The sequence below is a fragment of the Haliotis cracherodii genome, unplaced genomic scaffold, assembly GCF_022045235.1.
Source record: "Haliotis cracherodii isolate W230 unplaced genomic scaffold, xgHalCrac1.p SCAF_12, whole genome shotgun sequence".
Taxonomy (NCBI): Eukaryota; Metazoa; Mollusca; class Gastropoda; order Lepetellida; family Haliotidae; genus Haliotis; species Haliotis cracherodii.
In genome coordinates this window covers 20033619-20048709 of record NW_027266267.1, presented here as the reverse complement: position 1 = coordinate 20048709, position 15091 = coordinate 20033619, and the positions used below count along the sequence as shown (strand labels likewise).

General features: G+C 42.4%; 1 protein-coding gene across 1 annotated transcript; it reads right to left on the bottom strand.

Annotated features, from left to right (window-relative positions):
- Positions 1-312: 312 nt before the first annotated feature.
- Positions 313-12741, bottom strand: LOC139458238 (uncharacterized). The gene is made up of 10 exons (XM_071239607.1): positions 12570-12741; positions 12099-12240; positions 11359-11406; positions 10526-10737; positions 9211-9300; positions 6643-6985; positions 4575-4742; positions 4098-4220; positions 1276-1393; positions 313-577 (listed from the first exon to the last, which is right to left on the bottom strand). The coding sequence occupies exons 1-10, from the start codon at positions 12729-12731 to the stop codon at positions 328-330; spliced, it is 1656 nt and encodes a 551-aa protein (XP_071095708.1). The 5' UTR covers positions 12732-12741; the 3' UTR covers positions 313-327.
- Between the last annotated feature and the right edge of the window lie 2350 nt (positions 12742-15091).

Genomic DNA, 15091 nt, shown 5'->3' with positions numbered 1-15091 from the left:
AACTGACACATAACTTAGCTTCTGACGTAATATATATTAATGCGCACATTCAAGAAAAACTTGCAATGTTTAGGTAATGTTTCTGAGAGATGGGAAGATATTTTCGAGCACAGAATTGGAGAATGACATTATATGATAAAGTGGTCATCACGCTTGTGTGTTTTGGGATGGTAAATTCCCTATGTTAGGAATAAACACTTTGTATTATGCTCGCCAAGGCCGGGTAAATACAATGTTTATTCCTAATACAGGATATTTACCATCCCCAAACACACTCGCGTGATAACTATATACTTTAAAAACGTAAACGACTCCATGTGATAAATTTTATCCAATCAGTGAAACTTTTGCTTTCGGTGCATAGTAGCAGTAGTGCATCCTTGGATTTTTGCCACCGTCGATGTACGGATGTGATCCTCCGAGTGAGTCGTCACCCCAGATGTCCTCAGTGTCGGTTTGTACGTATTCCTCCGTCAGGCTCATACCAGTGACCCGCTGACACCCTCGGTTGTACTTGAGAAGGAAGAAAGGCTTGCTGGAGGGGAGAGCGATCTCGTGGATTGGCAGCCCGTCGTCTCTGAAGAGAAATCAGTCGAGATGTGGGCCAATTGTCGGATCCATGATGAAAATTGTATTTGTTGACTCAAATGTTATCATGTGTACAAATGATCATCATTATAACACAAGGCAAGTCCTTAGGGGGGCCGAACACATGTAGTGGTGGTGGTGGAGCATACTCGAGGGGGGTTCGTAGGACTTTATTAAAAACACACATTGTCTCACACATTTCGTGAAAAAAATAATTATGCTTGAGACGGTGGAAATACAAAGGAAATTGTACAAAACTTGAGGTGAGGTGGGAGCAAGGAATCCCAAAGAAGATAAATAACGTGGCTTAAGCATAATGGCGCATTGAACCAATCGGCAACAGAAAGTGATGGACATGCCCAAAACAAGAAGAATATGCCTTACAGAGAGTGACCCACAGAACTAAATCTTTCAATGTCATCTGATGTCAGCAATATTCATGTCAGAACCGGGCAAACCAATGATTGATATTCAGGGCAAAGCCTTAGGCTATCAAGTCAGCGAGCCTGAACATCCGATCTATTTAGTCCCCTCGTACGACACTCGATGGTCAGGAGTCTGACACGACGGACCACATTGTTACACTGCTGACCAACTCATAGTCACAAATCTCAGATTCTGACCTGTGTTAAAATACAAGACTAAGATGAGGGAGACAAGGATCAGAAACCGAAGACAAAGTAGTACCGGCAGCAGTAGGCGATCCTCGTGTTGTCGTTGTAGACGCCGTCAGGGAGGGCGCCACCTGCCATGTTTTTGTTGTTATGGCGTTCGTCGTTCCAATAGATCCACCCTTCCTGGAAATCTGAACAAATACACTGGGGAGTATAATCATCTGACTAGCCGTGCAACATGATGATAGGACTCCTATAGAGAGTAGGTAACGCTGCCTACTGCCCTGGTTGTTCTCCTAGTAAGCTTACCATGTTTTCGCCTTTAAATGTATCAAGGGCGGACGGGTAGCCTAGTGGTTTAAGCGTTCGCTCGTCACGCCGAAGACCCAGGTTCGATTCCCGACATGGGTACAAAGCGTGAAGCCCATTTCTGGTGTCCCCCGCCGTGATATTGCTGGGATATTGCTAAAAGCGGCGTAAAACCACACTCACTCACTCACTTAAATGTATCACTATATCTATCAACATTATAACGATGTTATGAGCTCATGACCAAGTGGAACATCACCTGACTGGTAGACTCTCCTGGTGGACAGACTCACCCGACGGGTGGACTCTCCTGGTAGACAGACTCACCTGATGGACACACTCACCCGACGGGTAGACTCTCCTGGTAGACACACTCACCTGATGGACACACTCACCTGACGGGTAGGCTCACATGATGGACAGACACTCCTGGGCCAACTTGCACAGAACAATCTTAGTTACAAGCGATCTTAGGCGCCTACAATCAACTTTACAATTACCATACAATTGTCCTATTCCACTTGCACAAACGGATCTTAACGCGATTGTTAGACCGCAATCTTAACTAAGATTAAAATCTTCAATGGTGGAGTTACAAATATCTTAAACTTGACTCCTGTCTACGGTTGACTGCAAACTCGCAAATCTTGCTGCGCATACAACGTGTGGAACCGGTTACGACATACAACACGAACCTCCCTCCATCGCACTTTGCACAGTTGAACGGTCCCAATTATTTGAAGGAAACTATTACTGGAATGATGGCATATGTTTTTTCGGCTATAATACTGTCGTGATTTAGGAATTGTTTGATATTGTAACTAGAGAATACCTACTCATGTTTTATTGAAAGTATTGAAATACGAATACATACATTCAAATACAAATAAATACATTAGTAGAATTGGCTCTGGATTTAGTGGCATACTTATTATGAAAATAAAATTAGAAAATAATAATATGTCCTAATAACATGACAGGTAACTGTATTGTCGTAATCTACTTGGGGGAGTTTTTCGTAAAATCCTTAATATATGTATATCCTTCATGTTTTAGTTTCGACGCTATATGCCTACTTTTTCAAAACACAGTAAGACGAGAGATTTCAAGAATGCATGGACGGGAAATAAGAATAATGAATAATGTTTCAAGAAAGCAGTTGTTTAATATATATTCAATGGGTATTCATTTTTTTTTTTTTAAAGTGTGAATTTTACTTTTGCTATTTATGGGATATTTTACACAAATTTCAAAAGTCTCATGAGTATTTGCTTGTTTGATGAATATTCGTATTTTTGTTTATAAATTCAGATATTACAACCGCTCATGCCCGTCCCGCTCGATTTTAGATTTACACGTATGATTTGGCACTTCAACTTGTGTTTACTTGCAGATTAATGTAATTATAAACTAAAGACAAAATAACTGACACGAATGTGACCCAAAAGTGATACAGGGGGAGCTCGGCGGTTCCACAACATTAATACACTGGGCAAGGTAGATTCTACGATACTTATACAAGGGGAAACCACTCCCATCTAGAGTATAAACAATGATTAGCTGCCCTTGATTTATCAAAAAGGTCACGGACGTTACAAATCGCGACTTAGGTTTTATCTTTCCCTTAATAAGGTATGTTGTTTCACACTTCCTACAGCATTGAGTCGGATGGGAATAGTACTTTTAGCCATCGACTCGATAGTTATGTGGTTCACTATCGCAAGTCACGATATTTCTGACGTTAAATCTGTGGTGCGTTCTTCGTGTTGTTGAAGTGTCGATTCGAGTCATAAAGTTTAACAAAATAAAGAGGCAATGTTTTAAAGTAAAGCAGATTATTAATGTGAAACAAGCCCTGTCTTGCACAACATTTTGTCAGGGACTACAACGATCTTAGGTACTTAAGATTGGTCCGGACCCATTGTAAGTTTCGATTGTAGCTTACAATGATCTTAGCCTACAATCGCTTCGTGCAAGTGGATGGCGATTGAAGCGTAAGCCTAAGATCGCGATCTTAAGGATTTACAATAATTGTAGCGCTAAGATCGCTTTGTACAAGTGGACCCTGGTGGAAAGACTCACCTGATGGACAGAATAGCCTTGTGGACAGACTTACATGGTGGGCAGAATATCCTGGTGGACAGACTCACCAGATTGACAGAATATCCTGGTGGACAGACTCACCTGATGGACAGAATATCCTGGTGGACAGACTTACATGGTGGACAGAATATCCTGGTGGACAGACTTACATGGTGGGCAGATGCACCTACTTCATAGGCTCATTTGGAGGACAGACACAACTTGGACAGACTAACATGAAAAGGCATTTACATGAAGGCCGATGTACCTGACGGGCAGACTCCACTGATGAGTAGAATCACCAGAAGGACAGACTCACCTGATGAGTAGACTACTAGAAGGATAGACTCACCTGATGAGTAGACTCACCAGAAGGACAGACTCACCTGATGAGTAGACTACTAGAAGGACAGACTCACCTGATGAGTAGACTCACCAGAAGGACAGACTCACCTGATGAGTAGACTCACCAGAAGGACAGACTCACCTGATGAGTAGACTCACCAGAAGGACAGGTTCCATATTTCATGACGCAGTAGTCCCCTGCCGGCCACATCATGTCGAACTCGGTAGACTTCACATCCCCCTTCATGCAGAAGTCGAAGCGTATGTTGTTTCCAAATGACCCTTTAGGAAAACAGGTAAGCTGAAAAAAGCTTCTAGATGCATTTCAACATCATCAGGCAGTCTACCACTACTTTTTTAGCAATGGAAATGCTCCCTGTAATTGTGCACAGGAAGGTTATATTCATAAGTCGAAAAAAAGGCCTCGAATCGCCCTCTTGATGCTCTTGAATTGGTAGAGGCATCCCGAAACCTCTAACGATCAAGTCTTATCGATCAAGTCATGTTTGTAAACAACCAGGGGCGGTAACTCTAATCACTTCCTGTTAAAACCTGTCCAACACAGCACTCATCATTTTACAAGCCTTACAGACATTTATGGACCCTATCACGAGTGTAATGAGTTATCTCCCCTACCCGCCAGGTGAAGCTGTCCAGACACGTGGTTGTGAGTCATGACGTCCTCGAAGTCCTCGTACCTCCACCCCTCGTGCCACGTGACCCGTCCCCCAGGGCATCCAGTCTTCGCCTTCATCAGCCCGTATGTACCCTGGGGCCACGTCACAGGGATTATCAGTTGGGGGTCTGATGAAAGTCAGTCACTCCAGATAATCAATAGTATATTACATCAGCTAATAAAAGAATATCAAATCTCATGTCCTTTGGAATGTAGGTACCTTGAGGTTCACTTTACCACTGGAGATCTTCTATAAGTTTCAGAACATATAGACTGCATGTCAGTACCTAAGCTGATAAAATAATCCACGTTTTAAAAAATTCAAAATACTACTCAAATACAGACAAACTAGGAATTAACATTGGAATTAACATTGAGATATGTAAGAGAAAACTTCTATCAAACAAGTTTGCCATATTCTGAGCCCATAAGGAAACAAGTGATCGGTCGTCCATGTGTATTTATGGCCAAATGGCTGCTGCTCTATAAAATATGAGGGGCGTTGGGGAAGCCGAGTGGTTAAAAGCCCGGATTCCATTCCTCTCATGGGTACAAAGAGTTGAGTCCAGTATTGGTGTCCCCCGCCTCGATATTCTTTGAGTATTACAAAAAGCAATGAAACCCACCCAAACTCGATTGTTATTCTCGACGATGTCATTTAAGAATTGACCTTCACTTTGTGTGAGTTCATTGGAGTATGAACCTTCATAGAGTGAGGGCCAAACTGTATGAACGTCGGAGTTTGTGAAGGTTCATACGCCAATGAACTCACACAAAGTGAAAGTCAATTCTTATCATTTTTTATAACAATTTCTTACCTCAAAGGATGTAGACCAAGATCTAAACACAATTTTATTTAGTACGTGTGACTTCATGTTTACACTGACAGCCATACAACAACCAGCTGTATCACAGAGTAAAATAGTTCCTCAAAAAGAGAGGTGACATGGGCGTATGGATGCACACCTTGCTCTTCAGAAACATCTTACTCAGCACATGTGTTCAAATCATATCCTCATTAGATGAGAAAGGTCTGTAAAGAACTACGTCAGTAAGTCAGTCACAATGACAGCGCGTCGTAATACATTTACATCAAGTACAAGACGTCAAAATGGCCGACACGATAAACGTGACGGGAGAGATTTCCGAAGTTGTTAATTAACCTGTGGTGGTTACATGTGTTAGTCATCATTGATCAACTGGCCGATCATTGAAAGGTGAATAAAGATGCGTCAAACAGACACAAACGTAAATTCATAGATTGCTGGAGACGGTCAATGTCAGCCTAGGCACGGATCGAGTCGATAATACGAATGTGCATTTCTTCGTTTGTTCATTAGGATGGGCCGTAGCGAGGATATTCGTGAACAATCATGCAGTCACGCTCTCTGACATTTTCCTATGTATACTGAAACGCTGAGACCAAGAATAAAGGTTCTAAATGATCAGAAAGAACGCTTATACATGTTTTCGTGCTAGGGAATTCCCAGGGGTTTCTCAAGGAATGTGGAAGTAGTCCGTCACTGTTTACGTCATTTCAAGAACACGGTCTCGTGAAAAACGTATGAACGTCAAATTGTGTCGTTCAAACACTCATGAACGTCAATTTCGCGGTCATGTGACCGACCTCTCGTCCAATGGAAAAGCCGTATATCGTGTTACGTCAAATTAAACATTTATTAAGACTTGACTTAAACATTTCATATATGGAGGCTTAAAAGGATGGTGACAATTTCTTTTGTTGGTCTGAAGCATTATTATCGTTTTCAAGCATTTTCTGGGACAAATAATTTTTTCATAAACATAACGTAACGTAACGTGACTTGCCATGACATGACATGATATGACGTGACGTGAGTGACGTGACGTGACGTGACGTGACGTGACGTGACGTGACGTGACGTATGTTACAAAACGGTCTTTGTCATGTGTTAAAACACAAAGAACACTCACCCAGGACTTAATGACCTTATGTAAAAAACAGAATCATAAACGTCAGGCGATTTGATTGGATTTTGAAAGACTTGCCCGTTGGTCCCTGTGCCATTTTGTAAGCAGCATAACCTTGCAGCGCCTTGGCGACGTTAGCTTGACGTCTACTGAGTGCCATCGTGTCCAAGCCGTCCCCACACTGATGGCCACTCATGAAGTCATCCATTTTCTGCCAGTATTTAGAGTTGAAGGCCGTGTCTATGGTAACGATTTTGACCCCGATGGGTTCTGGAAGTTCCGGAGTCCCTGCCTCGAGCGTGTACTGGAAGTCCCCAAATTGCAGCTTGTAGCTGTCGCTGCCTTTGAACTTCTCAAAGTTGACAGCAAGGGAGGCCCCGTACCCCATGTAGGATCCTCCCAGGGAGATATCAGCCCCTCCCTGAAAATATGAAGAACCTGTGGGAACCTTTGGGGTATTAGTTTCTTTGCTGTTAAACGCCGAAGAAATATCCCAGCTACATGTTTATGGAATATATCGATCCACAAAATTTGGATGCTCAACCGAGCGAGCGAGCCTGACCACCCGATCCCAATAGTCGCCTCTTACAAGTCTTTTATGGCAAGCATGGGTTGCTGAATTCCTATTTTACCCTGTATCTTTACGGGTCTGGTGTTTTAGTATCGATGTGGGTTGACGGAGCCATACAGGAACGTTATTGGGGTTCGGTAGACCACATATACACGTGTTACAGAAACTGACAGCAATACATACATATATAACGAGTACAAAAAGGTTCGAGTTGGCTAATGTACATACTTTTCTCTATTTCTCTTCTTTCCTTTCTGTCATATATTGTATTAAATGTGAATAATGGGAGACGGCTATCTAGGTTGTGCTAACTTGCATCCAAACCGTTTAATAAATAAAATAAACACTCCCAAAAAATCCCGTGTTTGTGGATTTTCATACATTTTACAACATATTCAAGGAGAATCTGGTGCTCGAATTCACGATCATTGGTAGAATGAACCATTAAATTCAATATTATTTGCAGCCAAATTGCACAATGATAAAAAAGGAATGTCAGAAATCATAAATAAATGATTATAAGTTCAATCAGTGAAGACGTCAGTTTACATTTGGGCGTTGTTCTCAGTACCTACTGTGACCACCATGTGCCCCCAAAACTCTTCTGCGTCTTGTCGGCATGAATTTGAGAAGTCTTTGGGTGCGAGCTTGTGGATTCCTTGCCCATCAGCCCTGCAATACGTGTAGCGTTGCTGAAGCGTCTGGGGTGGCGGTTGACGCTGACGTACCTATCTATCAAGGTCATCCCACATATGTTCATTGGGGTTAAATTCTTGCGCTTTGGAAGGCCATGGGAGAATTGTAACGTTCTCATTCTGTTCATCGTCTACCGTGTACCTTGCAGAGTGCTTCCTGGCAATATCTTACGAACGTATTTGCACCATCGATTCGTCGATATAGCCATCTCAGCACTGGGCAGAAATAGCGTCTTCTGGCTCGAAAACCACCCTCTCACAAATGATTACGGATGAGCCGACTGAAACTAGATACTCCTCCACATGAGGTTTCAGTTGCTGCGACAGTCACGTTACGCAAATGAAGAACACTGGTGTTCCTCGGCGGCAGTGGTGATTCGAGATCTACCGCTTCAGGGCCGATCGCGCGTGGCATTGGTTTGCCCATATCTATCCAGTAAGACGAGAAATGGGGCTCTGGTGAGCGTTGAGATGACATGTGACTGCAGAGACTCCCCAGCCCCCAGGCTTCCGATGACAATGTTTCGATTGATAACATTGAGTCGTGGCATTACGTTTTTGATCCATGGATCAAACAGAACTTATTAAATGTAAAATGTGCAAGATGGGTTTTTATATAGGCAGTGTAATTGCTCACGATTATTAAATAGCTCGTGGGCATTGCAAAGAGGTCTTTCTCCATGACATTGTATCACTACTTTCACGCAGAAATATTTTGCAGTTTACAATGGTCCATTTTGACACGCTGAATCCTTCCTATGAACTTAAAGAGGATTTAAAGGTAAAACTGTTACAAGTTAATACTATTTCTGAAAAGTATATGAAATTACCTCTTTCCATATCACATATACGGGTTTTCGTATGTTTATACGAAAAAAAGGTCAATATTACAATTTGAAATTGCTTTGCAAATTATTGCACTAATATAGATAAAACCTTGTGATCACAGGAATCTGTATCCTCGTAATGATAAGATTGTCCCGAAAGCGTCTCGAATCTTGAAGAAGCCTGCAGTTAGTCAAAACCTCGATAATTCATTACCCTCAGTCCATAGTCCTTCATGTTTGCTAATTGGGGACATCTGATCAAGTTGCGTCCCTTAGATGGATCAGGAACCAATGATCGTGATTTCGAGCACCAGATTCTCCTTGAATATGTTGTTTAATCAGTGACCACTATGGCCATGTTCGTGGTGAACGATCAAGCAGATTTATTTTGTTTTTTTTCTCCCACTCCAAGCTGACAAGCTATAACGGATATACTGCTCAAAGCAGCGTTAAACTCAACTGACTCAACAATGTTCAGTACAGTGCAGTACAACGATTTGGCTTTAATTCTGTAATGTAACGTTACATCGCCCCATGTCACCTACTGCCTCACCTGCTTCCTGACATGCTCGACAAACTGACTGAGAGTGCTCTTGTACCTCTTGATCTGCTTACTTCCGAGCTCCACCTCCATCGTCACGTGCTGAAGAAACATATATGAACACTAGTTACTTTTTTAGCTACAGCTGCACTGTAAAGCATATATTTTTAAAAACTAAAACTATGAGCCTAAACAGGTCTTTAAAAGGCATTTAGAGGTGATACACATAAGGAAGAGAATATATGGATGTCAACTTCTATATCATGAGGAACACAAGTATATGCTTAATCCTTCATCAGGTGATTGTAGTGTTCCTCATAATAAAGAAGTTGGCATCCATATATTCTCTTCCTCAATATTGTTTTCTGTATACATCTTATATGTTTTATATAAGCGGTCATCTCACGAACAGAGGTTTAATGTTTGTACACACAGAAGGTAAGCGTGTCTATTTGTTGAAATGCGAGGACACGTACGGGGGGAAAGTGAGTGAGTTGGGTTTTTAACGCCGCTTTTAACAGTATTCCAGAACATAATCGGGGCGAACCGGGATTCGACCCCACAATCATAGGTTTCTGGCGTGCCCAAGGGACGCAACTCTGCACAGCGAATCGCGGCGCCTTAGACGACTAGGCCACCCGTGCCCCCACGGGTCAGAAAGTGATGAGCCTGACACATCCACGTGTTTGTTGTGCTTAGGTGTCACATATATTAATATCAATGTTGCAAAGGCACAGGTATGGGGATACCAGCTTCTACCCCATACACCTTTTTCACCATATCGGGACCCTGAAGACTACCACCTGCATGGTCAGAGGTTTAACCGGGACCAAGAAGTGGCTACTGTAGTGGAGGGCTGGTTGACAGACCAGGATCTAACACATCAGGGGTAACTGACGTGGAGGAGCACTGGAGCAAGTGTACTGATCTGCAGTGCTACTGTGTTGAAAATAAATATAGCTTAGGACGAGTTAAAGTTCAATGCATGCTATGCTTAAACCAGTTGATACCCTCGTGCCCCACTCGTCTATGAAGGCCATGTATTTAGTCTCAATGTACACAGACGACAGACTTACCGTCCCCCACTCGTCTATGAAAGACATGTATTTAGTCTCACTGTACATAGACGACAGACTTACCGTGCCCCACTGGTCTATGAAGGCCATGTATTTAATCTCACTGTACACAGACGACAGATTTACCGTGCCCCACTCGTCTATGAAGGACATGTATATTGTCTGATTGTACACAGACGACAGACTTACCGTAACCCACTCATCTATGAAAGCATGTATATTGTCTGATTGTACACAGACGACAGACTTACCGTGCCCCACTGGTCTATGAAGGACATGTATTTAGTCTCATTGTACACAGACGGCAGTCGACAACCGGCAGCAGCAAAGTTCCTACTGACGGAAAAGCCCAAGGATTGCACCAGCTCATCTGCGTATCTCGCCCGGCCGAGGTTACAAACGTTCTGGTTGTCCAGGAACACCTCGTGCTTCTGATTGGTCTCCTCTCGTGCATGCTGGTAACCTGACAACATATATGATTGGTTAACGTTAACTGACAACATCTATGATTGGTTAACGTAAGGGACAACATATTACGATTAGTTCATTCTGTTGACAGATTGTGGTCCACACTACAGAAACAGCATCTGGTCGTTTACTTCACGTGATATTCCATACAAGGTCATTTTAATAGAGGCCTATTTGCGGTGTCTTTCGCCATAATGTGGTTATATTAATACGTGGCGTAAAGTCCTACTCACTCATTTGGGTCAACGGAGCTATAAAAGGCAATGTTGTTCATGCAAAGCGCAAAAATGGATTGCACATTTCATTTAAGGACGGGGGCACGGGTAGCACAGTCGTTTAAGGCTCCCTTGGGTTTGCCAGAAACCTGTGATTGTAGGTTCGAATCCCGGTTCGCACGATTATGTTTCTAGGTTTGTCAGCACCATACCCGTGCTCGTGGGTTTCACCGAAGAGGTAAACGTCTGAGACCTGCATCACTTCGGGCTTTCCTCACACATTCAGCTGATACGTTGTGATAGAACTGGAATACTGTTAAACGCGGCGTCAAACACAACTCACTCGTGTTAGAACAACATGAAATCTACTGACATCATGACATCCCTGAAGGGAAACTTACGTCCACTGAGACTGAAGGCGAACTTAGCCACAGCGGCATTCACTCCACCTGAAACATAATCGTTGGCATCACATTCTGTTACCTGATCATATATGTATGTTGAACTGACGACAGGGACTGTGATTCTTATTGGAGACAATATTTGTCAGGCTTACTGATCAGGGGTCTGAGTCTTGTCCAGTCTTAGATCTCCCATACTTCCTGATCAGGGTTCGGGGTCCTAGTGTTAGAACTCACATATTTCCTGATCAGAGATCGGAGTCTTGTCCAGTCTTAGATCTTCCAGATTACCTGATCAGAGATGGGAGTCTTGTCCAGTCTTAGATCCCCCTGGCCTCCTGATCAGAGATGGGAGTCTTGTCCAGTCTTAGATCCCCCTGGCCTCCTGATCAGAGATCGGAGTCTTGTCCAGTCTTAGATTTCCCAGGCCTACTGATCAGAGGTTGGAGTCTTGTCAAGTCTTAGATCTCCCAGGCCTCCTGATCAGAGGTTGGAGTGTTGTCCTGTCCTGGATGTCACACACTTCCCGGTGAGAGGTCGCAGCCTAGACCAGTCCTGGATGTCCCAGATTTCCTGATCAGGGGCCTTAGCCGTGACCAGTTCATTGCCTAATGTGCTGTTTAAGAGATACTATTACACATAGTTCAGACTTACATGAAGTCCAATGATTGCCCTAATAAACGTATTAATGCATATGTATGTAAATAGGGATGATTAACTGGAGCAAGACGTTCACCTACCAGAAGACTTAACGTCTAGACCTAGTTTATCCTGGTAAGATTTGCTGCCGTAGAACACGTGATTCTCCTGGATGTGCACGCAACTGTGTCGCTTCTCCACCACCACTTCCGGAGGGTTGTTGCCAGGGGCGATGTTGAATACCTTGCGTGTGTACAGGAGCCCCAGTTTTTATATAACGATTTGAGTGAACACCTGTTTAATTAATGTGTTTGTTTAATGTGTTCCAGATTGTTCAGATAAATCCGATATCGAAAAGTTTCGTTTAATATTTCAACAATTCCAGTGTGTTTTGTTTACTTTTGCTAAAAACGGTTTTAAGCTATATCGGAGAAAACACATTTTCTAATTCTATTTTATTTGTTAATCCATGTATATACGTCCTCTCGTAATTCTCCCATGTATGATTGTATACGGTTTATCTTACATATATTTCTGAGAGGCTGATAAATTTTTGTCTGTCTGTCAGATACCTTCCGTGTGTAGAGAAGCCCCGGGTCGACTCCCCCCAGGGTGCTGTCCCCTCCGTCGGGGTTGGCTGTCAGCAGGTTGTACCCCACGCCCACAAATTCCACTCCTGGCGAACTTGCCGACACGCCCACCACCAACAGTGACGTCAGCAGTGATATCATCATGACTACACCGTCACTTGAGAGAAATAATTCTGAATAACTTACATGGACTTAGTCATCAATACTGAAAGTGATGTCATAGACACCAACATGACACCGGAAGTGACATCAAGAGCCGATAATATGCATTTCTATGGAAACAGATATTGTTTAAAATATATATCACACCCTCCGAAGTAATATAAACAACTACTTTGTCCTGGGCCCACTTGCACAAAGCGATCTTAGCACTAAGATGACCGTAACTCCCATACTCTAACATAGGCTTACCATAGTCTTAGCACTGAGATCGCTTTGTGCAGAGTGCGTCCTGGAGAACAAAATTATACAATGGATTGAATTTGTTTGACGATAATAACAATAGTTACTGCCTAACGATTCGAATTTAGGTAAAGGTTAAAATAACAGAGGAAATATCAAAGAAACAAAACAAATGACCCTTTGCTTTAACGCACAGTAAGTTTTGCACATATTTAGATCAAGATAATTTTTGTAGAAACAGTGTATTGGGTCACCTATGGCATACTGTAAAGGACATCATTGCGATCTCAACCTTTGGAAACAAGTCAAATATGCCCAAAGTGCGAGACTACGAGAATGCGAGAATGTCCCTTAAATATTCCGTAGTTACCCTGTGTACATTACCTTCTTTCCAAAGCAGCTGAAAATTTGACCAGTCGTATTCTCCCGTACTGCGCAGTGGGACCCACCTGACATTGGTGTGGTTGTCAGATATGAGTGTTATCTGGAGATTACATTCTATCTGCCCAGATCATGCATGATAAGGCTGTCTGAACGTCTGACCTGATTCTTACTGCATATATGGGAATACACCGATGGAGACCTGGATTGTCTTTGTTGTTTTATGCACAATGCACTATGCACTATGCACTATGCACTATCCAGCTATATAATGACGCATGGCAAACTAGAGACTGGGTCAGACACACCAGTGCTTGATTCAGCAACTCCAAGAAAGCACAATAGTGTTGAATCAATGTCAAATTCAGTGTTGAAATGACATTCCTTTTTCGCTGGATTTGAAAGTTGAAATGATGTGGAAATGTCGACGTTTAATCAACATCAGATATCAAAGCTGAAACTCTGAATTTTGGTTGGGTATTGATTGGATATTGATTACACTGATACCTACAGCTCTATAGCACTGTATACAATCAGGTCCAATGGAGTCCGAGTTGCACCATCCTAGATACGAGAAGATGCTGGCTGAGGTCCAGGGTTCATATCGTGTCGAGGGAATGCCAATTTCTCCGCATTGAAGACCTGTTGTGTATGTGACATATTTAAGGTGAAATGCTGAATTATGAGAGAGTCCAATATGTCACTATTGTTCTGTCAGATGTCCACACGACCACCTTTGTTTTAAAAGAGTGAGTGAGTGAGAGAGTAGTGTTTAAGTTTTCTTTTAGCAATATTCCAGCAATATCAGGGCTGGGGACACCAGAAATGGGCTTCACACATTGAACCCATTTGGGGAATCGAACCTGCGTGGCGAGTGGACACTTTAACCACTAGGCTACCCGACAGCCCCTGGAGGTGGAAGAGGTGTAGAGGAGGGTGGAGGTAGAGGAGATGGAGGTTAGGGAGGAGGAGGTTCTACGATATGTATTTATGAAATGTTTATTATCTTATGGTCCAAAAGCGTTTGTTATCATGTATTAGCTATATCAGATTTATATACCCTGTTTCTATCAGCTCAGCGAAGTAGAATCCGATGTGACACCAGATGTATGTTTAGGGCTCTTTTGTTTAGTCACAAATTAGTCAGATTTAGAGAAAACCTGTAGAGGTGATGGGAAAAGAAGTGTTTGCAGTCGACGTTGGTGGCCTTTCTACACTCCTGAGAGTTTAACTAATACATGAACAGTATCCTTATCACAAAGTGCAGAGAATTGTTATCATGTCACAGAAGACGAAAACATTCTGGAATTTGGTCTCATACAAAAGTCCTTCACACAACCAGTTATTCATCCTGAATTTCTGTGCTTATTTCGAATGTTTAATGGATAAAGAAATTGAAAACAATCAGTCAGGTTAAAAAATACTTTGCCTCGGCAAAACACAAATGCCTTGTGGTTGTGCATATAATTTACTCAGTAGAGTCCCTGAATATTCAATACCATTGAACAGTATGACGAGATGGTGGATATTTTTTAAATCCCAATACTAGTGATAGAAATCGAAATCACAACGACATGTTGGCTCTATACTGAGTCACTGGATGTTGAATCTTATTACTCATACAGTTTCTTTGTTTGTAGATATGAAAGCTTTTCCTGGAGAGACTTAATTGATACACCAAATTACCCATTACTCAAAGTGTCACCAATTGTCCAGTACGA

Excerpts from the sequence above, each read along its gene's own strand:
- LOC139458238 (XM_071239607.1), bottom strand. The coding sequence starts at position 12,731 with ATGATGATATCACTGCTGACGTCACTGTTGGTGGTGGGCGTGTCGGCA. Across the intron at positions 6,986-9,210 it reads TCGAGCATGTCAGGAAGCAG|GGAGGGGCTGATATCTCCCT; the intron begins GTGAGGCAGTAG and ends TCATATTTTCAG. Across the intron at positions 4,221-4,574 it reads TGGACAGCTTCACCTGGCGG|GGTCATTTGGAAACAACATA; the intron begins GTAGGGGAGATA and ends GTTTTCCTAAAG.